Source organism: Petaurus breviceps, unplaced genomic scaffold (genome assembly GCF_028583685.1).
Source record: "Petaurus breviceps papuanus isolate PSGF00001 unplaced genomic scaffold, PetGlider_PUasm1.0 91133, whole genome shotgun sequence".
Classification (NCBI taxonomy): domain Eukaryota; kingdom Metazoa; phylum Chordata; class Mammalia; order Diprotodontia; family Petauridae; genus Petaurus; species Petaurus breviceps.
The window spans coordinates 15,199,977-15,227,148 of NW_027187419.1; the positions used below are offsets into that span (position 1 = coordinate 15,199,977).

At 35.2% G+C, this 27,172-nt stretch overlaps 1 protein-coding gene across 6 annotated transcripts in view; it reads right to left on the reverse strand.

Annotated features, from left to right (window-relative positions):
- The window catches only part of GRIA4 (glutamate ionotropic receptor AMPA type subunit 4), a 484,847-nt gene that overhangs the window by 15,454 nt on the left and 442,221 nt on the right, over positions 1–27,172 (reverse strand). The window contains exon 14 of one of the 6 annotated variants that reach the window (XM_069079659.1): positions 88–202. The exons of 3 other annotated variants lie outside the window; for them this stretch is intronic. In XM_069079659.1, the coding sequence (XP_068935760.1) occupies positions 88–202 (115 nt within the window). Of the gene's footprint in view, positions 1–87; positions 203–8,842; positions 18,443–27,172 lie in introns of those variants that run through there. 2 more of the 6 variants (XM_069079656.1, XM_069079655.1) reach the window with 2 other exon arrangements.

Here is a 27,172-nt window from a genome sequence, read left to right on the forward strand (position 1 = left end):
CTAGTCTCAGGCCAGAAGGAAGGACCCCAGCAGATGCACCAATTACTTTACATACTGTTTACCCGCTTTGGTGACATTGAGGCTAACCTTGGAGTCACCTCCCCCGCTGCCACATTCTCCTTTGTCGTACCACCATTTGTTTTTCAATTTGTCCAAGAGGCCTTGTTCATTCAGTTTTAAAACTGCGAGGTTAACAGCATTTCTTGAAACGATAAAACATATTTTGTAAGAAACTGCACAGCTGTTAAGATGTTAGAAGGAATGAGGATTTAAGCTCTTTTATAAGCTTCTCCCACACGGTAAATAAACCTCTCATTACCATATTACAACCCCCTCCACTGCAATCCAAATAAGAAGTCTGGATTATTTTGCTTATTTTCAGATGTGATAAATATGCCTATGATATTTGGTAGCTCTTTTTTTTTATAGCTCTTCCATAAGACAAATAGTTTGTGCTGATGACCAATTAGATGGAAGCTTTGGCAAAACACTGATAAACTAGGATTTAAGAGATTATGTTTTGGACTCTTGCAGAAGGTGAGCATTTAAAGGTAGGTAAATATTGTTTCAGGTTGCATTTTATTCCCTGAAGGAGAATGCTAGCAAATTTTTTAAGTACTGATTTCTTGTCTACCCTCCATACCACACAGTTAAATTGAGCACAGAGTTTCTGTGGGAGGGGTGGGAGTGGGGAGGTAAGATTTGTAGGTCTACGCTCTGGATCAGCTTTGTAGGTATTGATGGAGGTAGAGAGGAAGTCAGACCTAAAAGTCATTGCCTGCTATTTAGAAAAGAGGATAAGGTATTCATTTTAGTTCTTTTAACTAAGCAATTAAACCTCAGGAAGTCATGCCTTCATTTGAATCTACACCTTGTATAGAACACATGCCCCGAGTAGGTTTTCTCCAGATTTATCTCTATAAGACAACAGTCACAATGGATAGAGATGTCTTAAATTTTCTCTAGAAGACTAATGACTATATCTAAAAAGCAAAACCAAAAACAAACAAAACCCCTCCCCCCCACTAAGTAGGTGAGTGAAAATATTTTTTAAATTCTTCTATTATACTGTCATATACCTTAATGAAAAATGTTTAGTGGGTCTTATTTTTCTAAGTATCCTGGTTTTAAATTAGAGTCATTAGAAAGAAGTCTTTTAGGCCACCAGGGACTCATTTAATGAAGTCTTTTAGGTCACTAAGGGGCTCATTTAATGAAATTTCACTTAAAACAAGAGAGTAGTTTCAACCTTGGAAATATCTGGCTCTGTTGTTTTTCAGCCAGATCTCTGATTTTTTTTTGGCGGGGGGGGGGGATGTAAATCAATTGGGGTTAAGTGACTTGCCCAAGGTCACATAGCTAGTAAGTGTCAAGTGTCTTAGGCCATACTTGAACTCAATTCCTCCTGATTCCAGGGCCAGTGCTATACTCACTGTGCTGCTAGCTGTCCCAATCTGCCAGATCTCTTATTTTATTGGTGTAGAGAACTCCCATTGGAGAAACTTCCTTTACTAATGCAGATCTATAACTCATCTGTAACTTAGTCTTAGAGAATTTGTCTAGGACACTGAGAGGTTAAATGACTTGTCCATAGTCACGTAGTATCTGTTAGAGGTAGGACTTGAACCCTGGTCTTTTTGACTCCAATTCTTCTTCATGAACTCCACGCTGCCTCTCTTGGTTTTATGATAATTCAATAAATATTGAGTGCTGACAAATTCCACAGGAATTGAAAAGGTTATACAATCTAAGTGTGGTTAAAACTTGTGTTCAAACAATATTTCTATTATATTTGTAAATATCAATTTAATAAATTGATTTATGTATTTTATTAGATGGATTATTTAAATTTTTTCTAAAAAATTTGTTTTTAATATTTTAAGTAGTTATATATTTCTGTTACATTGACTGGATGCACCTGGTTTGCCAATATCTTTTCAGTTTAAAATGTTCACTTTCAGAGGCACCCCTTTAGCCCCTGTGGCAACATTTACACAGTACAAATTAGAAGAATTGAGTTTACTTATATCTGTCTTATATGAGAGCCCTTAAAGAGTTAAGTGGGCTTCTCAAAAGTGAATAATACTAGCGTATCATTGTGGTCACTAGAAAACACAATCAAATTAGAAATAGTTGTGCTCAGGACAACTGCTAGAAATCACATGCAGGGCAAGCAGCTCAAAGACCTTTGACTGAGCATGAGGTTACCGGTGGGACAGAGTGGAACAGTGGAAGAGCTAGTGCCAGTCTACTAATTTTAACTAATTATTCTTGCTAACTAGGATTTAAGTTCTATTATTTCTATGCCACCTAAGGACCAGAAGCACTTTTAGTGTCCTCTAAATTTATAGCCCTGGAGCAAAGCACCAATGGTCCTTTTCTAAACACTTCTCAGCAAGAAGAATCAGATTGAGGTGTAGGAACAGCTATTGTACTAGCTATTTAAAAAACAAAACAAAATCTCTCTTGGGGAGAGAATGGAGTTATTTAGTTTATTATTATGCATAAATATTAGAAAATTTGTTTTAAATTACCTGAGAGTTATCTCTTTGTGACATTTAATCCTTAGAAAGAAAAGTTTTAAAGTATGACATTTTGCTTTAAGATTAGACATAGTATATTAAAAAATTTAATAGTGGATGGGCTTGTAATTATTTTATATATTCTTTAGGAGAAATCCTTTTATGAAAGTAAAGTCATCTTATGAGAGGGTTATTTAACAGGGTTATTAGCCATATCCATAGACGGTTTCACAGCAAAATAAAAGAAAATGAAAAAAAAATAAAGGAATGGAGAAGGAAAAGATGCTTTCAATCAAGGTAATTGTTTGAAAATTAAGCTCTCAGATATTGTCTTTCTTACATCTATTAGGCCATGTAAAAATGGTTTAGTTTCACACTGCTATTTCTATTACTCAGTTCACATTGTACAAGTTAACATAGGGAAATAAACCATTACCCAGTTCATCATTAACTACTATGATGTGCTTATCTTAGAAAGATTACAGGCTTATCCTTATAGCAACTGGCAGCAACCACTGCACTTACTTGATGGTGTTTAGTGCAAACCATCTCATCACTGATACCTTTCCAATTTCCCCAATTTTGAAAGCTTGCTTGACTTCAAACAAAACCAAAACAAAAAGACTACCTCACTGATTGCTTAGTTTCACTATTGAGGTGAAGTGATATCGATGACAAAAAGATGGAGTCCTCTTATTGAAAATTAATTTCATTCCAAAGGTCTCTTTTTGTATGCTTCATATTTAGGTCTGGGTTGCTTTTATGGACTGTGATATAAAGTATTTGGATCATGACAATCTTCCTATTTTTATAGAACATATTACCTACATGTCATAACAAGAATCACCAAAAAGAGCTTAAAGGCTACAAAAAGTTATTTCCCTCAAGCGGCTGTGTTAGGTTAAAAGTACTGGCCAGCAGTGAATGAGGCGAGAGCAACAATGCAAGCTATAAATACAGGCCATTTAAATAGCGATACAGGAGGGGGACAGTTTCTGTCACTGAAGTTAGCCAAGGTACTCAACCAGTATTTCTTCCCATCTTTCAAAAGCTCAAGACAACAGAGCTACTGTTTTTCCCAGCATTAGAAAGGCCATTATGAACTTCCATCTGGAATTGTGTCTATACAGAGGGTGCCACTGAGTTTGTGGAATTATGGTTTGATGTTGCTTTATCATTTGGGCATTTTAAAAGTCTAATTGCTACAAAGGATAGATATAAGGGCAATATAAATGTGAGCAATTATTATTGTTATATTTTCATATGGCAGGATACTATTATGTTTTCTTCATGATTTTTTCCTGTATGGATCAAATGATACATATTTCTCTGACTCAAAGTATTTATAATTTTATCAGTGCCTAGTATATAGTAAGTGCTTAATAAGTATTTGCTTACTGGTTATTAATTCTCACAACCATAAAATGAGGCAAGTGTGTGTATGTGTGTGCGTATGTGTTTGTGTGTGAGACAGACAGAGAGAAAGACAGACAGAGACAGAGATAGAGACACACAGAAATATAGAAAGGGGGCAGCTAGGTGGTACAGTGAATAGAGCACTGGCCCTGAAGTCAGGAGAACCTGAGTTCAAATTTGGTCTCAGACATTTAACACTAGTCGTGTGCCCTTTGGCAAGTCACTTAACCCCAATTGCCCTGACTTCCCCCCTCCAAAAAGCAAAAAAATAAAAAATAAAAAAAAGAAATACAGAGAGACAGAGACACAGAGAGAGACAGAGACACACAGAAATGGAGAGACAGAGACAGAGAGAAAAAGTTACATTTCATTTCTATAGGAGAGGTTGAGAAAGTGAAGCATAAAAAGGGCTAATGGCTTGCTGAAGGTAATACGGTAAATTGTGCATAAAGTTTCTTTAGTTTTAACCTAGTGCTCTATTCATCAGACTTTCTACAAAATATACCAGCTACTAAAATACCAGCTACTAAAATGTTTAAGATGTATGCCAAATAGTGCTGGAGATTCCTTCTTATGTACTAGATAAAATATGTACCTCCCCTCTTTTCCTTACAAAAAGGAAGTAAACTTTTAATATTTGATAGGATCAAAGACACGTCATACAAATTAGAATACATCTTCCCTGCCTCATAACAGTGTCACTATTGGCTGCATTTTCTTACTATGTGTATGAATCAGAGGCACAGAGCACTAAACCTGGCATTGTGGTTTGTTATCCCACTTTTGCAGAGTAGAGGAGCTTTAGTCATGAAGTTTTTTTTTTTAAAGATATCTTATTTATTGAAGGTGAAGAGTTTGTCACAACAGGATGATGAAAAGTTTAGTAATTAGTTGGTCTAGGAGGGAGGCCTATTCAAATATTAGACCAAATTATGGGTCTTTTCATAAAGAATTAAAAGATCAGCTTCAGGAAATTGCTATACCTTTCAAAAGCAGAAAAGGAAAGGAGGTGTACTTTTTCACACATCACATATTTTTCTTGCCTTTGGCTGCATCCACTTCAACATGGTTTAGAATCAGTCTGTCTTCTACTAAATAGTTTACATTTTAATATATGAGTATATATCTATCCATACATAATAAAACAAGGCCTTTGATCTCCCAAATTAGGGTGACAGAATTATACAAGTCCTTAATCTAAGACGTCCTAGGAAATTCTCAGGAGCTTTTTTTTTTCTTTTTTTTTTTTTTTTGCCTTTTGAAGGGCAATTGGGGTTAAGTAACTTGCCCAAGGTTATACGGCTAGTTTTTTTTTGTGTGTGTGTGTGTGGGTGTTAAGTCCGGAACTGAACTTGGGGCTTCCTGACTCCGGGGCCTGCGCTTTACTCACTGCACCACGTAGCCGCCCCGGGGCTTTTTCTTTTTAGATTTACTTAGGAATTTTAAAAAGGTGATCAAGTCTTTCTTATATTATTCTAGTAAGAACCTATTTCTCATAGCTTTCTGACAGCTAACTAAAATTCCAAGGTCTTATGATATGAGGGAATAAGTGCTTTCAGTAGGCTGTTGAGCCATGGCAATTTAATAGAAGTCTGGAATCACTGTGAAACAAACATAAGTATTACCTGGAAAGATGTATGCAGTAAAAACATGCTATCTATTTAATTAGTGATGACCTTGACCCTATACTACACTCAATTTAAAGCTATTTAGATGGTTGTTGTACTATTGGTATTGATAGAAGTATTGTAAAAAATGCTTTTTTTTTCAGTTAAGCTGTTGCTTATTTCAGAAAAGTCAGATTAATTAGGAGGGAGGAGCAGAGGTATCCTATTTTCTTTTAGCTGTTTAAATTTTTTTTTTAAGTTTTGTTTTACTCTAAACCTGTGATCTAATCAGTGTGGAAAATTTATGGCAGAGCTTTTTGTCTGAACCATAACTTGTCTTTAAGAATAGCCTGAGGCACTGAGAGACCAAATGACTTATCTTTGGTCACCCAGCCAGTATGTACACCCAAGACTTCTTCACTCTCAAAAGATGTGTGGTCAGCAAGATACCATAGAAGCTGAGTGCCCAAGATAATCTTCACTTTATATAAAGTCCATGGATATCTAAGTAAGAAAGATAACTATTGATAACAACCAGGAGAACATGGAAAAGCAAATAAAAATACTATAGGCATTACCCTTTTAAATGATAAAAAGCAAAAATCAGTAGTCTACTCAACCCTCAAGATAAACAGTTCAGTTCACAGTTCTAGTCTTTTATTCGCATTTAACCAGAAAAGTAGTAACTAGTTCTCAGCACGATCAATGCTCCACTAAGTTTTCAATTTAGCTTAAAGCTTTGCTATTACTTTCCCTCCCAAATTATTCCTTCCAACAGACAAGCGCATGCCTTTATCTGCCTCAGTGGCTTTTGAGACACCATTCAGAAAGCTGGGATTGGGTCTAAATTCCTCTGTAGCCATTTGGATGTAGCTGGTGGAAAAGAAATTAAGGCCTTCCTTAATTTAGTTTATATAGCAACAATACTACAGGTAATATATACCTAATGGGGGTAAAACTAATTCTGAGGAATGATCAGTAGTTCAGACACAAAAAGAGGGGGGAGATTTGCTTTTTGATGGGAAGAACTAAACTCAGATTAAACTGGGGATGGAAAAGAATTAAAATAAAGATAATTAAAAACCTTTTTATTAAAGATGGATTTAGTCTCTTTACTTGGGTCTCTGTATGGTGCATAAGCAATTAAGTCTGTGATTTCTATATGCTTTTTTATTTGTTCCATAATCCCACTGTGTCAAGGGGGATTGATTGTAAAAGGTGAATAAATGCTATACTAATTTTCTGCTGCTTTTAGGTTATATTTTCCTCTATATTTGCATTGTTAATTCCTACTTGAGTAAATGGGTTCTATTGAGGTGCTTGCACTGAAGGACTGATTATGATTCATATTTAAAGGTAGTCAGCATGCTGGTCTGTAGGACAGGGGATGCTGGGAGGAACCTGAATATCTGAATGTTCAGAGGGACAAATGTTTTTTTCCACTCCATTCCTGTAAAATCCCCATATAGTTGTACAACTTCTGTTTCTTACAGTTTCATAACTTATTTCAGAAATGGGAAATGCTTATCACCTAGCAGGTCCAAAGGAGAAAACAAATCTTTTGTTATAGGAAACTTTTTTTAAGACTAAGATACAGAAATCATCAACAGTCTAATGTTGTGTTCTGGGGACAGAGTGGGAAGGGGAGGGTACATCTCTGAATAACTGATTGTCTCAGCCAAATCAAATAAGTTTTAAAATCACCCTCTCAAATAAATGGAAATAATTGATGCTCTCCCTGTGGGTAAGTCTAACTTTAAGTGCTTTAAGTGGAACATTCAATTTGGGCTGCCAGTGGGGAGGTATTAGGAATTGCTTTGTTTCCTTCCCTTTGCCTACCAAATTTATTTTTATTTATAGGCTGAAGTCCACTTACATTCTGGAGACTTGTTTGGGCATTAGGAGCTCCAGCTTCAAAAGGCCACTGGTTTAGTTTCAGGCTTCATTGTAACATCCTAAAGTCCTTGCTTTAAAATCCATTTTTGATTTTTCAACTCAATTCAAATAAACAAATATTATAAACACATATACATATAAATATAAATGTAAATACACTTAGTTGGCACTCTCAATAATTGATTGATTTGATTGCTGCTGCCTTGTATATCAAAGCTATAAGAACTCTCTGGAGGACCAAGCCTGTTTTGCAACCACTAATACCTGCAAAACACTGCTTCTGCTTGGGGAGAAGCACAAATCTAGTAGGTAAGCGCACATTTTCTAAATCTTGTCTGCCTGTACTAGGGAGGTTGCTTAAAATCAGGAGGAGAAGCCATACCTTCTAGCCTGGAATACTGCTCTGGGTAAGCTGCTGCATGGATGTATACAAATGTTCTAGATGCTGGGATATCAAGTATAGATTTAGAGGTAGAAGGTACCCTATAGTTCAACCCTTTCATTTTGTAAATGAGCTAATTTAGGTTCTGAGCGGTTGTGATTTTCTTAGGGTCACACAGGTATTAATGTGGCATCTGGGATTCAGACCTAGCCCTTTGTCTCCAAATCCAGTGCTCTTCTGATCACCAGACATTGCCTTTTGTGCTATTTCTAGGCTTGAGGGATAAATGGATACATTTTGTTGTGTTCAGCTTAACCCCCTAAATTGCCCTCATGCCTGGACATTTAGGTTGTTCTGGCCTGTTTTGACCTGCCTGTCTTGGACTTCCAGGCCCTGACCTCCTGTTTTTATACCCTAACAATACCTCTACCTACATTCACTGTGTCCTTTGGTTGCTTAGATGCCATCCTTGGCCTAATTGCTCAGATTCTAACTCTCTGCTTGTACCATCTACAGATTCTCACCTTAACCTTAACCTGGTTCTTAAGATTGATGACTATTTCATGTCTTCTTCCTATATGAACTGGTCTCCTGGCCATTATCTCTATATGCTATGTCAGCTTTGTGACCTTGTTGTCTTAGCTCAGCTGTTGTTCCTATAGTCCTTTGTGGCTCTGTCCCACAAGCCCTTAGCACTTAATGCATATAAAGGCTGTTATCCAGACACCTCGCTTAGATCCTGACTTTTTTTCCCCACAGCTCCACCTGGATACTTGACTTACTGCGCCTGGTCCTCTAGTGCCTAGTCTCTGCACTCCCTCTAGGAGTCCAGGTTCTTTGACTGCTTAGACTTATGAAGCCTTCCTGTTCTACCACATCTCCTTTACTTTCAATGTGACTTCTGACCTGTCTCACTTATTCATTCACCTATCTATCTATCTATCTATCTATCTATCTATCTATCTATCTATCTATCTATCTATCTATCTATCTATCTATCTATCATCTATCCGTCTATATTTTTTTTTACCAGACCTCTGATTTTATTGTTACTGTGAACTCTGTGTGAGGAATTCACTCTCCCAAAGTAGGTCAGCAATGACTCCGTAAGTTAGAATGTCAGAGTTTCATGGGGGCAATAAGGGGATAAACAACCTGTGCAGAGCCACATATCCACACCTCAGAAATGACCTCGGTTTTCCTGGTTCCAAAATCTGCTCATTATCTATTATACCATAATGCCTCTTAACTTAAAATTGTGAACTCAGAATATTCAAGTTGGAAAATTTAATCTCCAGAGTATCATCAGCTCAAAACTCTCATATAAGGCAAGTGAAGCCTGTAGAGTGACTTCCCCGAAGTCATGAGACTTGTTCATGACAGAGGTCTCTCTCTGATCTCTGTCTGGTGCTTCTCCCACCACAACACTACTTTATGATATCTGCCGGCATGCCTTCATATCTATTTAAAGTCTAGATTCTCAATGTTTCTAGTCTGCTTTTTAAAAAGTTTTATTTATTTATCTTAATGTGCAAGTTATTCACATGTACTATTTCTCATGAGATTGTCTTCTCACCCTATTCCTATCCCTTACGGCCAAGGGGCATAAATAACTTTGATCCTAGATAGAGCACTGTAATTTAGTAAACGCTTGGAAAATAGGAACTATTTGATTAACTCTTAAACCTTGCACTGACATTTTGGCTACTTCTTGATAGGAGCATTTCAGTGACATTCCTCCTAATACCTCCTGAATGGCTAAGTAGGAAAAATATATATTTATATTTCACTCAAAGCAATAGCAAGCATCTTATAAGTGATTACTAACTAGTTACTATTGTACAGCATCATATATTTTTTCCATTAGTCAAAATGTAAGGTATCAACAAATACTACATGAAATAGGATTCTATATAAAATAAATAGATACAGCTTAGATCCCACTCAAAAAGGCTTAGTTACTAAAGTGCCACAAATACTGCTTTACAGAAGCAATACTGCCTCTAAGCAGTAGAAGAGTTCAGACTATATAATTTCTAAATCCTACTTGGAAGAAATAGAGAAGTGATACTACTATGACTATGACTGCTACTATTGCTGCTAGTACTACAACTTCTTAGTTTTGAAGGCTGGTTGGAAGTGAGTACCACCAACCAATCTTCATTTTCTACTGCTGGCCTTGATTTCACATCTTAGCTTCAGTCATATATCTTCAACTGCCTAAAGAAATATGTCAACTTAAATGTTTCACTGTTATTTCAATGATCAACATAGCCAAAACTTGAACCTGTTCCATTCCTATTCCTCTTCCATAAGTCATTTCTTTAACATTTTTGTCCTTAGCACTGCTGTTCTCCCAAGCTGAAAACCAGAGTTATTCTTTACTTTTCCTTTGTCATCCATGATTTCCAATTAATCAAGTGTTATCATTTCTTCATTTGAAATATCTATTAAATCTACCCTTTCCTTTCCATTTCCTATGTCATCATCTTATACATGAATTACAGGAGTCTCAAAATAGGTCTCTGCACTTTCATCTCTCACCAAGTAGGTCAATGCCAGGTTCATTTTCCTACAATTTAATTCAACTAAAATAATTATAAAGTGTGTATTATGTGCAAAGCACTGTTCTAGGTAATGAAAATACAAAGATGAATAAGACATGGTGCTGCCTTCAGGAAACTCATAATCTAGAAGGGATTCTGGGGCAAGTTAAAAAATAACGTCAAAACAGAATCTTATAAGTTTCTAGCAGAAATATAAAGAAAGTCTTACACATGATCTAAGGAGAAAGAGATAGTTTTGGGCTGGGGCAATCAGAGAAAGAGGAAAAATCTCATAGAAGAGGTAGCATTGGAGTTAGGTATTAAAGGATTGATAGTATTTCAAATGGTGGAAATTTGGAATAGTTTTCATTTTAGAAATAAGGATACTGGGATTGCTAGGTGGCACAATGAATAGAGCAGCAGTCCTGGAGTCAGGAGGACCTGAGTTTGGATCCAGCCTTAGACACTTAAAACACATAAAAAACAAACTAGCCATGTGACCTTGGGCAACTCACTTACCCCCAATTGCCCTCCAAAAAAAAAAAGCAAAAAATAAAGAAATAAGGATACTGTGAATGAAGATATGGAGGGAAGAGAGTGGGATGAATTGGGGGAACAGTTATCAATAGATTGTTTAGTATATGAAGAAGAGTAGAAAAAGCTGTTGATTTTGTAGTGTTATCTCCTATTCATGTATTTCCAGTGATGCTCTGTTGTTCAAACGGTACCTAGAAATCACACCCTCAAGGTTTATCCCGCTAGCTAGTGACAGAATCAAGATGAAGATCCTGGTCTCCTGACCCCCAGACCTGTTCCTCAGTGTGATGCTCAAGCATCTCTCCAATTAGGCCTTATCCTACCGACCCAAACTTAGCTTCCTCAAGTCCCTGGTATGAACTAATTGCTCCTGTTAGCTCCATCTCCTCGGTGTTTCCAATTGGATACACTTGGTTTAATTCCTGATTCCATCCCTTGTTGTTCTTACCCTGGCATGCTTTTTCCTTCTTCACTTAAACAAAGCCTTTATCCTTAAGGGGTCTGCCTAATCTCCAAATTCTCTAAATGGTCTTCCTTGATTGCTCCAGGTTCTAATAATTTTTCCTATTCCCGACTATTATAATTCATTTTCTGTATCATCTTGGTTCCTAATTACACTCTGCCTTTCATTATGATCTAATGCTTTCTTTTGTACGTGCCTTGTCTCTCAATGGATTGTAAATTCCTGTAAGGCAGGACTAAATCATATCCTTTTATTATTTATTTATTTTTGCTTTTTGGAGGGCAACTGGGGTTGTGACTTGCCCAAGGTCACATGGCTAGTTTTTGTGTTAAGTGTCTGAGGTCGGATTTGAATTCAGGTCCTCCTGACTCCAGGGCCAGTGCTCTATTCACTGTGCCACCCAACTGCCCCAATCATATCCTTTAAAAAAAATCCCCTTAGTGCCTAGTGTGGTGCCATTCAAAGAGTAGGTATTCAATATAATTAATCAAGTTAAGCTGTTAACTTACACAGAAACCAATGCTCTTAAAGGCTGTATTTAAGCAAAAGAAGGAGGTGGTATACTAAAAAAAGAAATCCTACAATTACAACACTTAGGTTGTTTTGGAGAGACAAAAGTACTCAACAGATGAAAAACCTGTTAAGAGGAAATTTTCAAGGCACAAAAGATATCAAAACTTCCCATTAAATGTTGTTGAGAGGCATAAAAAGTCTATTGATGTTAACTACTCTTTTAGAACTGTTAAAATAAGGTAATAAGTAACAATTTCACATTTTCTAAACAAAACATTCAAGGAAAAGTATTTTATGGACAACATGGGTAGTTAAAAGAAGAGGACACTTTTTGGGCTTTTTTATATACAGATGGAATAAATATGAGAGAATGAAAAAGAACAAGATGTGATAAAATTAAAAGGAAACATGTATCAGAGGGCAAACCTGACATTTATAACCTGAATAGTCACTCAGATTTAGGAACTAGATATGGCATTTTAAAAAACTAAATTCAAACTGAAATTTATCAATAAAAAAGTGACTTTTGAAAAAAATGTTTTCTATCGTTACATCATTTCAGTTTTAGGCAAAGTTGAACTAATTTCTAATTTAAAAATTTTCTCCCTAATTTATCATTAACAATAATTTACCAAGTGCTTCTTGAATTCATGGTCTCATTCCCTTTGGATTTAATTAAATGGAAATGAACAGTTGAGTCATCATTGATATTCTAGGCTATTTCTTTATAAATTTCTTGAAATTAAGAATTATATATTAAAAAATTGTATTATTTCAGATTTCAGATTTCTTAGTGATTAGCTACACACTATTAATGACAGCTAATATTTATATGACCATAATATTTTAAATATTATTATATATTATTTTAATATTTATATGAGCATAATACTTTAATAGACCGAGCGCTGGACCTGAAGTAAAAAAGACTCATCTCCCTGAGTTCAAATCTGACCTCAGACACTTACTAGCTGTGTGACTCTGGGCAAGTCACTTAACTCTGTTTGCCTCAGTTTCTCATCTATAAAATCTACTGGAGATGGAAATGACAAACCACTCCAGTACCTTTGACAAGAAAATGCCAAGTAGAGTCACGAAGAGGTGAACATGACTGAAATGACTGAACTACAACAATATTTATATACTGCTTATTATCTTCCAGGCATTGTTCTGAGCACTTAACAAATATATCATTTAACCCTCACAACAACACTGGGAAATAGGTGGTATTATTATCTCCATTTTACAGTTCAGGAAACTGAGGCAAAGAGAGGTTAAGTGACTTGTCTATGATCACACAACTAGTAGGAGTCTAAGGCTGAATCTGAACTCAGGTCTGCCAGACTGCAGGTTCAATGTTCTATTCACTGAACCAATTAGCTGCTGCTAATAACATTCTTTATAGCTCAATATGTAGGATATGGTTTCCCCTAACCTTGACTTTTGACTCAGATTTTCTCTGGGAAAAGGATACATATTGAGGAAGTAAATATGGCAAAGGAAAAAGTTATTCTCTGGAAATAAAGGTGGTATGTCCTTATCTCACATCTATATATAAGTATATATAAACAAATGAACCAAAGCAGTATTTTAAAGGAAGCTATAGGATTAAGAAGCTCATATTATTGGAAAGTTATGACTTATTTAAAGACTTGTACATAATACAATAATTTTTCTGTTTTAATGACAAATTAGTTGCAATCCAAGAATTATAAATCCATTCCCCTTTAAAGATTTTCAACCTATGTTACCATAGATGATGAAACAATTTCTTTCCTTGAGAGTACATGGTGTCACCTGAAAGACTCGAGTTGCTTCATTGACTCTAACTATCGTCTGTGGCCTTGAGACATCATATAGAGTTGTATCTACCTGGTGGGTTGGTTGTGGGCCATTTTAGCAGGGCAATAACCTCCATTGAGAGAGGAATTCTTTGTGGTGGTTGTTCTCACTCTAATCAGGTTTTGGTAAGTGGCTCCTTCTAGAGTAAATTGGGAAATGATAGGAAGTGGGACTGGGAAAGAGGAAAAGGGAGCTATATTTCAAGATTCAGGGAAATTTGAATAGCCTTTATACATAGATAAACTATGATTTCATCACCAAAGAAAACTTCTGGCGGGAATTCCCTCCTTTAATCCAAATTGCCACTTATTTGGTAGACAAGTCCCAGGTTGATGCTTCAGGCTCAGAGAAATTAGGTGACTTGTTCAGGTTCAGATAACAAATGTTTAGAGGTAGAATTTAAACCCAAGACTGCCCTGACCTCTGAGCCCAGTACTTCGTCCACTATGCTGCACTGCTCCTCATTTTGCCTCAGTACTAATTTTGTTTCCACATTCTTCATTCCCATTATGGCCACTTTCAATCCTGAGGAATTTCTGGTAGACTAAAAAGAGAGGTTTGTCTAGGATCATGAGGTTACTGTGGGAATTATCATGAAGAATCCTGACATTCTAAGTCAAGTTTAATACCATGGAGTAAGCTTTTTTTTTTTTTAAATAGTCTGGTCAAGGGATATTAGTGTAACTCAATACAACCTGGAGGGAAACTCTAATTTATATTTTACCTGAAAGGTCAGGCTTGCCCTCAGAGAATACATAGTATGAAGTATGCCTGTGACATTAGGCACGTTGTAACATGATTAAAAGTTTGAGTCTGTGCTAGGAAAAGTCTAGGGCCAAGATTTAGTTTGGTACTTCTAGCACTCTGCTAGAACCTTCTAGCACTTCTAGCATTCTACGATCAGGGGCATCTTTATAGCCCAAATGCATCTCTTAAAAAAATTATAGTCTATTTCAGATTATCATGGTCCACATTTTCTTCACGAGAGCAGAGTAAGATTTATTTCATCCATTAAGGCACCAGTCTCCTGGGGGCATTTATAATACTCTTTAGATAAAAGTCTGCCTATTTTCTTTAAGTAAGGTTTAAAATGATTTATGACTCTCATAAATAGAGCAAATACTTTGTAAACAGTTAATAAAGAAAATAAAGTTATTTAAAATCTATATACTTGATATTTTCATTATATTATTTACAGCAGGCTTAGCATCACCACTTTTGGTCACTCATGAGAATGAATATCTAAAATTACAATTATGTATCAATTTCATGTAGAGTTTTTTTAAAAAAAGTTCGAATATGATAAGCAGTAGAAACTTTAGAATATTCATCTCAATTGTTATGTTAATACCTCCAGACTACACAAATATATTCTAAGACATATCTTATTTAATCAAAGCAACACAAGTCAGTAAATTCACAGAACCACAGAATCTCCAAATTGGGAGAGATTCCAAGGGCATTTAGATGAAACCATACTGAAAAAAAGTTTCATTACAATACACCTAAGAGTTGGTCATTTAGCTTTTTCTGAAAGCCACTATTTCTTGAAGCAACCAGATCAAACTTTCAATTGTTCTAATTCTAATTGCTAAAAAATTTCTCTCCCTCCACCCCCAATGTTACAGATGTTTCTTTTTGGTAAAGTACAAAATAACTCCAACTCCCCACATTCTCCCATGTATGCTTGCTTCCCTGTGTGGTCACATTAGAGAATTTAATAAATTCTTTATACCATCTGCTCTCATCTGAAATCAGGTATTACTTAAAATGATAATTTTGATTATTCTTTGAAATTCTGTTTAAAATGTAGTCATTAAATGGAAAAGCTGCTATCTTTGGATGCTCAACAGCATTCATTTCAATGATTGACTTAATTTTAATTTAAGATACATGTTTCAGGAAATCATCACTACAGTATCACTGAAACATCTTTCCTTTAATTAGCGATATATATTATATACTATGAAATACATCATTAAGAGTTCAAATGAAGCTATTTACATCACATCTGTGTGATAATATTAAATCCATGCTCTCGGGAGAAAATGGCAATAGAAATCTAACAAATTAACTGACTAGAGACACCTGAGATACTCAAGTCACTTGTGTGTCTGCTTAGATAGTACTATAAAGCAAAGCAATTTCTTTTTCCTTTAAAAAGTTAGGGGGTGGCTAGATGGTGCAGTGAATAGAGCACTGATCCTGGAGTCAGGAGGACCTGAGTTCAAATCTGAACTCAGACACAACACACTTACTAGCCTTGTGACTTTGGGCAAGTCATTTAACCCCAATTGCCTTCCAAAGAGCAAAAAAAAAGTTAGGGAAAATGTTGCTCTGATATTGTTCAGCTGCTGGTAGAGAATGTGTATGGATAAGGGTCCACTTCATCCAAAAAAAGGAAAGTAAAAAAAAAAAAACTTGATTATCTTTCTGAAATTCAATCCTCTTAAAAAAACAAAACAAAAGCACAGCAAAAACAACCCCAGACTCCTGGATTTGAGGACCACTGGGATGGGAAATGCTCATACAATTATTTCTATATTAGGTCTTCTGGGACTCCAGTTCAGTGTGAAATCACATCAAGTAAAAATGTACTTAGCTTAAAAGATTTTAAAGTATTATGAAGACACTCTCAAGAAAAGTCTGAACAGTATGATAATGAATTAGCATGGTGTAGTGGATAGAAGATTTGACTGGGTTTAAGCTCTGCTTCTGGCACACTCTTTTGTAGCTATGTGGCCATGAGCATGCCACTTAATTTTTCAGTGCCCCAGGAAAAAAAATCTAAGATAGTGAGCTGCTAATTTATGTGGGCAGAGAAAATTTCCTCAAGAGACTACAACAATCACAAATCCTGGGCATTACCCTTCCCCCCAAAAAAAACCCCACTAACAGACACCCTACATTCAGCTACTGAACAATTCACTTGGAGAAATAGTGAGGTTTAGTAAATTGCGCTTTTGAGATGTGAAGATTTTTTTTGATGCAAAATTCTCCAATTTCTCTATACTGTATCTTCCTCAGTCTCTTAAATTATTCTTCCTTCTTGGATCCCAGTTTTTTGCCTTGATCAGGACATTGTTATTTGGGTTTCTCAGGATCAAGTTTCCATTAGCTCTATTTTCATAAGCCCATGAAAGGCAATAATGACAAACACATAATACTGAAATATAATAACATGAAGTTGGACCTTTTCAAACTATTTTTATGTTTCTTGCTTTTAAAGTCTTTCCTTTGGCTATCTTTTTTTTAAATTTCCTTACCACTTTTCCCTGTTGTATTTATGCCCTTTCAAAACATCAAATGGGTCCAGCTGAATGAAAGGCTGGGATTTTCTTCTATAGAAAATTGCAAATTCAGATAAAGAGTGCAGTCAGGGTGGACCAAACAATAAAAAAAGGAACATATGGATTTGACATAGGGTTAAAACTCAGTAATAATATTTATTTTCCTTGCTATCTGGATTCTTATTTTCTCTGATGACTTTTAAAGATATAAAGTATTTAATAATAACAGACTATATCAATCAGAGAGATGCCCATCAATTGGGGGAAGGCTGAACAAACTGTGGTATATGATTGCAATGGAATCTTATTGTGCTGTAAGAAATGACAAGCAGGATGATTTCAGAAAAAAAAAAACCTTACATGAACTGATGCATACTGAAGTGAACAGAACCAGGAGAATGTTGTACTCATTGTTAACAATATTGTTTGATGAAGAACTGTGAGTGATTTAGCTAGTCTCAGCAATACAATGATCCAAGATAATCCCAAAGTTCTAATGATGAAGTATACTATCTGCCTCCAGAGACAAAATTGATAGTGACTGAATACATACTGAAGCATGCTATTTTGTATTTTCTTTCATTTTTATCTTTTGAGTCTTCTTGTACAAAATGAATAATATGGAAATGTTTTGTATAATTGCACATATATAACCTATATCTGATTGCTTACTGTCTCAGGGAGAGAGGAGGGGAGGGGGGGGATGGATGGATAAAATTTGAAACTCAAAACTTTAAATTAGAATGTTAAAAAATTAAAAAATAATACCAGACCATCATAGCCTAATGCTATATTTTTATTAACTCTGTAATGAATGCCTGACAGGTAAAGGATAATATTCCATCTTGAAGTATTAAATGTAATTAGTCATTACTGAGTGTTTAACTCAACTTACAAATAAAAGTTTTAAATATTTTTTAATTTTATGTTTAATAGTAATATATCAGATATTAGTATTATGATTTTTTTGTGAACTGTCATTCAAGTTTGAGTGACATTGCTTTTCCATATATACTAATTCATATGTAAAATTTTAGAAAATGAAGTGATAAATTAAATCTTTTTCCTTCCTCTTAGGTTTGGGCAGTACTTTTATAAGAATTCCAGTTTGCTCTGTAATATAATTGGGTCAAGACTTTAAAATGATGATGGGGACAGGAATGACTAAGCCTATATGACTTCAATGCATGGTTGTGCTTTTTTTCCCTTGGAAACACCTATATTTGGATGATGAAATCACCATCATAGAGAGGTGTTAAACTTGGTCTCTAGAACTGGATTTAAGAAAAAAATGTACAAAGGAAGGAGGGAAAAAAACAAGACAGGTGGGGGAGGGGTTTCCTTCAAATGGATGGTATATATTCCTTTGAAAGAAAACTCCCCTCTTACCTTGGTCCTGGAGCTGGTTAGTTCTCCTCTGTCCTCCTCCTAGGGGAGAAATACCCAAAATTAAACAATAATAGAACATGGTCTTGTATCAAAGTCAGGTTCAATTCTGGTCAACCACCTTTTTCAAGTCTCACAAAACACTACCAACTGTTCCATGTTTTGAAATTTGTAATTGGATTAAGATTCACTTTCAGGATTAGGCCAATGGGAACAGTCCTTTGAGATAGAAGGAAAGGAGAATTTAGGCAGTGGGCCCTGTGAAATCGTAATATGACTTAAACCAAGGGAAACTATGGAGACTCTCTCTACTTTTTGAGCTAGTCAGATTTAGTTCTTGTGTTGTGGACTGGACTTGGAATCAGAAAGACCTGTGTTCAAGTTTTACCTTTGTTATTTACTAGTTATATGACTCTGGGTTAGCTCTTGACTTCTTTGAATCTCAGTATCCTCATTTGTAAAATGAGAATAAAAACACCCATCATAAAAGATTATTGTAAAAGTCAAATGAGACTCATGTCAAGCACTTTTCAAATCTTTATCTCATTATTAATATGAATATGAGTGATACAGTATATGGAAAGAGTGCTGGGTTTGAATCCTAGCTCCATTTACTACTTGTGATCTTGGGTAATATTTCCCCCTTCTTTGGTCCTGTTTCTTTAACTGTTAGATGAAATAAGTGGACAAGAGGGCCTATAATCCTATGACCCTTTAATCCTTTGCCTGTATAAGTGAAGGGACTTTAAAACAAGAGCTATGAGGTGAAAAAAAAGGCCTACTGATCTACACCCTATCTCATGGGCATCTTTGGTATTGTAGATAGGGTTTGGACCTGTAACGTCACTGATGTCAGGAATTTCCAGGTGAGCAGATTCTCTTTACTTATACAAGTCAATACTTTTTTTTGGTGGTCTTAGAGAGTTTCCTAGAGCACTGAATGGTGAAGCAATTTGTTTGTGGGTTATACAGTCATATTGTGTCAGAGGTAGAACCTGAGGGAAGGTCATTAGGGCTTCATGGCCTGCTCTCTAGCCACACCTCATGTTCCCTCTTTTGGTGTCTGTTGCTAAGGATAATTGAAGCTATCATTGCAACCAGTATTAGGATGCAATCTAAGTATGATGCGTTGTTAAAATAAATGAATCTTCTAATAGTGACTATCTGGGAGTGTTAAAGAAATGCAGGGAAGTGGACATTTGCAGACAGTATTTGTCAAGACTGACCTATTCTGAATATAGTTCAAATGTGTGAATAAAAATATTTAATTTTTTGTAGATTTTCATGGAGATAACAATTGTCTTTAGAGAAAATGTTTCAATGAAATTTGTAGTCTTTTCTTGTCTCTATTCATGATTCTCTTTAGAGAACTATCACTAAATTAATAATGAGTGTCAGTTTCACATATTCCCCTTTGGCATAATCCTAGGATTAAGAATTAAGCACCATCAAAGCCTAAATATAGGACAACTGGGTTGAGTTTTGCGAGACATAAAGGAGGTGACTAAGAATCTTCCTGATACCATACAAGATCATGTGCTATTATTATTTAGCTTTGGGTAACTTGATAAAATATTTTATTGAATAAAACAATATCAAGTGAGCATGAACGTGCTTTTATCTTCCAGCACACATTAATCATTATATATACAAGAAAAATCAGAACGAAGAGTATCATAATATATAGTAATAATTGTGATTACATTTATGAAAAATTATACTATGGTCTACAAAATATGGTTTCTTATGTATTAATATTTTCATGTGTTTTAGATAGATTAATCCTACAAACAGTTATTTAAAAATATTATATGATAAACAATTTGGCTAATAACCCTTCCTCCATATATTCCATATTTGCATATATACATGTATATATATATGTACAGACATATACATATATTTATGTCTAATGGATATATTTGTTAAGCTACATAAACAGGAAGATGTGGGTACTTGAAATACTCATTAAATCTATTGTTGAGTATTTGAAAATATGCATCTTTTTTGTTTTTAAGAACTTATTCTGAACATTGCTATAACTAGTAGATGAACTTATTTTGGGGGGATGATTATATACATACTTGCACATATATAAAAGTACATACATATAATCCAATAATTATATAGATATATGCACAATATTTATATATTTAATAAAAGAAGAATGGGTGTTAGGAACTGTATCTGGTCCTCCTCCTCCCCAATAAAAGATAAAAACCATCAAGCAAGCCAATGATTCCTTTGGGGGACCTCTTGGATCTGTTTATGAATGGGTAAAATACTCAGAAGCAGCTTGCCTTTACATCTATCTGGATCCATCTATATAGTGTTCCAAAAGTTTAGAATTAAGTTTTAATATCTTAAAACTGCCTTAAGATGCTTGGGATATACTGTGTATGTGTATAATTCTTGGAAAGCATAAGTATGTGTGTATTAAGACACACAAATACACATATATACTTGATTTAATGTATATGCTTGATGATATATAAGAATAACTAGCTATATGTATGTATATGCATTAAATATATGTGATACATATACTTATATGTATGTACATTAAAACAGGTACACACACATAAATGCATACAATTATTCTCAGATTTGCTTCTTTTCTATCATTCTTTACAAATTATTAGAAATGACTGTTTCCACAACAGCATTATATTATCAGTTCAAAAAAAATTATGTAGAAATCAATTTATCTTCTTCAAACACAAATACTTTCTGAAGCTAAGAAGCATTAAACTTAAAATGGAGCTAACAAATATTGTTTTATGATATGTAATTTAAATATGGAACTCATTTGAAGTGACTTATGGGGGTTAGCTTAGTATTTAGAAAAGACTAAGCAATCTATGAATAAAGACAGCTGTAGTTACACTTGCTCGGTTTGGGTAAAAATGACAGTTGCTAAGTAGACTTCATGCTTCAGGACATAAACTAATTGCTACTTGTGATGAAAAGAAAAATGGAAAGGAAATTAAATTCTTCTAAAGTAAAGTAACACAGAGGTTATCAGGGTCATTACTGTACTTAAAAAGTAAGCAAACAAAAACCTTCCTGCTAAGAACTTAATACTGAAAACCTGGAAAATGCCACTATAGATGGATCAATTGCCATTCTCTCCAGGTCCTGCAATATATGTGTGCTCTGAAAACAATGAAAATCAATTCTTTTTCGCTCATAAAAGTAGTATTTTTTCCTTATTTCTTTATACCCTGGTAATGCTCTTCAGAGTTTGAAGAACAAAGACTATTTTTTTCCTGATGTCATTAAATAATTTTGAAACTTCAAAGGGGCTCTGGTTGTCTCCAGTTCTGTCAGCTATTAGGGAGCAATGTTTCTCTTAAGGAAAAAGGAGAGGTACAAGAATTGTGATTTCATAAATCTACAGAATTCTTAGATGTGGAAACTCCTTCTACCAATGCAGGACCAAAACTTCCACAAAAGTTGTAATCTTGAGAGTATTCAAGAAGTAAGTGACTTAGTCCAATAGCCAATATAGGCCAGAGGTAGACTTGAACCCTGGTCTTCCTGGCTCTAAAGTCAGTTCTCTGTCAGCTATACCATACTCCCTCTCCACATGTACAGGCTATTGTCAAGAGACTGCTTTCTAGCTAAAAACTATTGATTTAAATTCAAACCACCAAATACTCTGATTCAGATTTTGGTAATGGACTTCCTTCCTCCAGTTACACTAAATACCACAACTTCACAGGAAACTATTATAATTAACTCTTTTGTAAATACAATACAGAACATGGCAACATGGCATGTCTGATTTCTAATACTGCACTACATTCTACAATTTCTTAGCCACTACATAGGTGGTCACAAAATGCATTTAGATAGATTCATCTGCTTTGCCAAAAATACTATATGAGAATTCTCAGAAATCAATTAGCAAGTTTCCAGTAAAAATTTAGGTCTTTGCATGTTATTGCATATTAATTTTAATAAGAGCATCAGGATAAAAAAATTAAAAAGGTAATTGTTAATATTTCAATGTCAACATGTCAGAACTTCTCTTGTTTATTACCTTGGAGATCTTTCTTTGGCCCTATAATGTTCAACATTTTCATCAGGGACTTAGATAAAGGCATAGGAGGCTTGCTCATCAAATTTTGAGATTACGCAAAATTGAGGATAGCTACCACACTGAATGACAGACAGAATTCAAAAGAATTTTGACAGACTAGATCATTGGGCTGAATCTAATAGATGAAATAATAATGAAATTCAATGTAAAGTCTAGCACTTCAGTATAAAAAAGTCAAATTCATAAGGTCAAGATGGGGTAGGCATGATTAAATAACAGTTGTTCTAAAAAAGATTTAAGGAGTACAAGTTCAATATTTATCAGCAGAATGATATGATAGCCCAAAACAAACAAACAAACAAAAAAACCTATAGAAACTAAGGCAATGTCAGTCTGAATTAGCATCTAGGAAAATACTATTGCACTTTGACCTCATCATACTTAATCTGGAGGATAGGGTTCAGTTTGGGGTGCCACAGGTTAAGATGGAAATTGACTGGACGGAATGTGTCTAAGGGAAAGCAACCAGGGTGAGGAACAACCTTGAGCCCATGTCCTATGAAGAGCTATTGGAAGAACTGGGGATGCTTAGCATACAGAAGGGCAGACAGGTATGGAGGAACATAAATCATAATTTTATTTTTAAGTATGATTGTCATGTGGAGGAAGGAATAGACTTATACTGCTTAGCAAAACCAAAAGTAAGGTGTACATCTTGGAAGACACTGATTTAGGCTTGATGCCATGAAAAACTTTTAAATTGTTAGAGCTGTCCCAAAATAGAAAGGGTTGCTTAGGGAAGTCAATTCTTGGATCTCTTCAGGGAGAGGATTCTCCCTCCAAGTTCTTTAAGCAGAAGAATTTGGAGGGGGAATTTGGGTATGTAATAGTGGGGATTCCTTTCATGTATGGGTTGGACTAAATGCCCACTGAGCTCCCTTGCTATTTTGAAATGCTGTTCTTCTGTGACTAGGAGATAAAACACATAGATTTGAATCTCAGCTTTGCCATGCTATCTTTTATTACTTAGGTAGATCACAATTTTTCTACTTTTCAATTTCCTTATCTGAAAAAAATGGAGATAATACTTGCCCTGCAAATCTTATGAATTTATTGGGCAAATTAAATAAAATAATGTATCTGAATGGTGCTTGCTGCTTGTGAAATATTCAAAACTAAAAGTATCATAATCATCATCATCATCATCATTGTTGTCATTATCATCGTTACTGGTATGTACGAAAACTTGGAAAAATCCAGAATTCACAGAGCTTGAGAGTTGGAATGGAACTTAAGAGCCATCTTATGCAACCAAAACATGAAAGGAATCACCATTAAATAATATAACCTATCCACTAAGTTGTTATTGAGCCTCTGCCTGAAGATTTTCAAGGAGACCTCTCAAGAAAGTACGTCCACTTTTTAGATGGTTCTAATTAGGAAGTTTCTCGTGACATATATGCTAAGCCCACCCCCTTTGTAACTTCCACCTGATTCTGTCCTTTGGGAATAAACAGAATGAGTCAAAATATTCTACATGATAGTCATTCAAATGCTTGAAAGCAGTCCTCTCCTGAATCTTCTCTTCTGGAAACTTAAAATGCCCAGTTCCTTCAATTGAACCTTAAATAACACGGATTCAAGGCCCTTCACCATTTCTGTTGTTCTCCACTAGATATACTCCAACTTGTCACGATGGAACATTAATACTGGCAAGTGAAAGGTACTTCTCACTTTTACCATCTATGTGAATATTTCATTGGTTCCATGATCTCATCAATATGTACATGCTTCCCCACTAAATAGTAATAGTTGAAATAGTTGAAACCCTTCTTTACTTTATTCTTTTGTGTTATTCTTATCTACATATTCTCACAGATTCTCTTAAGAACATCCTCCAATATGTTAACTCTACATCTTTTAACATTATGCAGATACCAGGGAAGCATTCAATCTGTTCATTTATTTTCTCCTTAGTCTTGAATTTAGCATAACAGCTCTAATTATTTAAATTCTTCACTGAAGAACTGAACTCATCAATTTGGATATTCCCTTATCCCCTGCACCAATGAAGATTGTAACCCATTTATGCCTTATTATTCTGTGTTCTTATCCATATTCTTCATAGACAGCTCTTCATATAGGATTCTTTCCCATTCTGCCTCCCTGTCCCCAACATGCAAGAAGGCTTCTTCTAGGGTTTTTAAGATGTTTTGATTACCAAAGTGGCACTTGAGCTGGATACTTCTGTCATTGCTCACTTTCATATTGGCATGTTAGCTGTACTTCAATGGATGTGTGAAATAAGCAATATGGATGTTTCTGCCATTATCCTTGATTTCAATCCACCCACGCCTCCTCAGCTTGTACATTTTTTGTCCAAGTTTTCTCATAAATCTGCCATAGAAGATCCCTCTTATCTTCATTCCACATTGTAGGGCCCTTCTTCATGATTATTTTTATACTTCACAAGTACCAGTACATTCCTTATTCTGCCCATCTCTTTTCCTTTGTTATTACCACAGAACCATTTCTCACTTTTCTGATCAAATATTTCCTTGATAATAATAGCTAGCATTTATATAGTGCTTTAAAGTTTGTAAATTGATTTACAAATATTATCTCATTTTATTCTCACAACAATCCTTAGAGATAGACTTTATTATTTTCTACTTTTTATAAAGGGCCAAAATTAAGCAGAAAAAGGTTTAGTGCAGCAGGGGTGGGGTATCAATGGCCTTGAGGCCACATTTGACTTTCTAGATCCTTAAGTGAGGCCTTTTTACTGAATTTAAGCTAGCAAGTAGGGGTCTGAGACTAGATACAAACTCAGATTTTCCTGACTCCAGGTCCAGATCTCTATCCACTAGTTATGACCTAGTTATAATCTCTTATGCCTTTAATTGAACAGAAATCACTTTTAGAGATATTGAATATACCATTCTTGTTTGACCTGTAGGTCACAAAGAAATAACAATGCTCAGTAATGTTCTGTTAATACTTGTAAACTTTTTCATAAAACAAAGTCATGTAGTAAAAAAAAACCACCTAAATCAACTTGCCACCTTGTCTTACATCATAATTCAATCCACCTCTACTTTTACCTATCTTCTTTTCTGCTTTTAATTTGAAGTGTCTTCCTAAAATAAGATTTCTTTGGAGTATAGTTTACTTCTCCCCTTCCAGAATATAATCTAAGGGGAACTCTGGAATTCCAGGCTTTTTTTATGGTTGTCCCTTTTGATCCTTGCCAAGTCTCAGCCTTGGATCATTCCCACCATCTGCTGTTTTCACTCCTGTACATTGCTGAACAAAGACAGAGAAAATCACAAAACCATGCTGACTAGTTCTAGCACAATTTTGCATTACATAACTTCAAGCACATCCTTATTATTACAACGCAATCTTTTTATACCTTCTAAATCAATTCACTATCCAATTCACCATAGCAACTATTCCATACCTTTTCACCCCTCCTAAAACTTCCCATGGCTTCCCCTTCTCCTGCCCCTTACCTGAGAACCTTACCTCATATTTTACTGAAAAAATTGAGTCCAGTTGCCAAGCATTCCATCTTCTCAACTCCACCTCATCTCACATGCTCTCTGTCACCATCTCCTCCTTCACCGTATTTCACATAAAGAGATGGTTCTTCTAATTGTCAAGGGAAACCCCTTTACATGCATAAGTAATGGAGTGAATTTCATCCTATCTTCTCTAGAAGATTATGCCCTCTATCATCCAAACTGTCTCACATTTTCAATCTATCCCTCTCTACTGGCTTTTTCCCTAATGCTTACAAACATGTCCATGTCTATTTATCCTCAAAAAAAAATTCTCACTTGATCCATTCATATGTCTACTATCTTATATAGCTTTTTGCTTTTGTGGCTAAACTCCTTGAAAAGGCCATAATTTATAAGTTCCTCCACTTCCTTTCCCCTCTTCTTAATTCTTTAAGTTTAGCTTCTGACCTCATCATACAATTGGAATCGTTCTTTCCAAAGTTAGCAGTGATCTCTTAATTGACAAATTTCTCGATCTTTTCTCAATCTACATCCTTCTGGACCTCTCTGCAGACTTTGACATTGTTATCACCCCCTTCTCATTGCTATTCTCTTATCTCTGACTATATCCCTTACTCTTGGATTCTGGGTCTCCTTATCTCTACCTGCTGGCTTTCTCTTCCGGCATTAGATAAAGCCTTCTAAAGGGAGGTTTTTACTAAATTCCATTAATTTTAGTCCTTCTCTCGATTATTTTCAATTTCTCCTTTCCCAAGGCTTATTTGTACAGTTATTGGCATATCGTTCCCCCATGAGAGCTCACTTGGACCAGTGCCTTTTTTTTTTGTATCTCCAGCACATAGCACAGGCTTTGGCATTTAGTAGGTACTGAAATTATATATATATATATATATATATATATATATATATATATATATATATGCTCATTAATACCTTTTTTCTTGGTCCCTTTTTCCAGTGTGGGAAAGTAATTTGATACATATATGTAATATGAGAGCAGATTAATATTACAAACTGTTTTCTGATTAATGCTATTTTTGAAGGAAGTCTCCCGCTACTAAGTTGGGACTTGATTATTGTTACCGATAGGCATTATTAGAGAGTAGTTTGTTACTCTTCTTCCCTGTTGAACTCTGAGATCCCGGTTGTCAGAATCCTCTAGTTTTTAGCTGTTGCAAGAGATGTCCTAATTCCTATGGA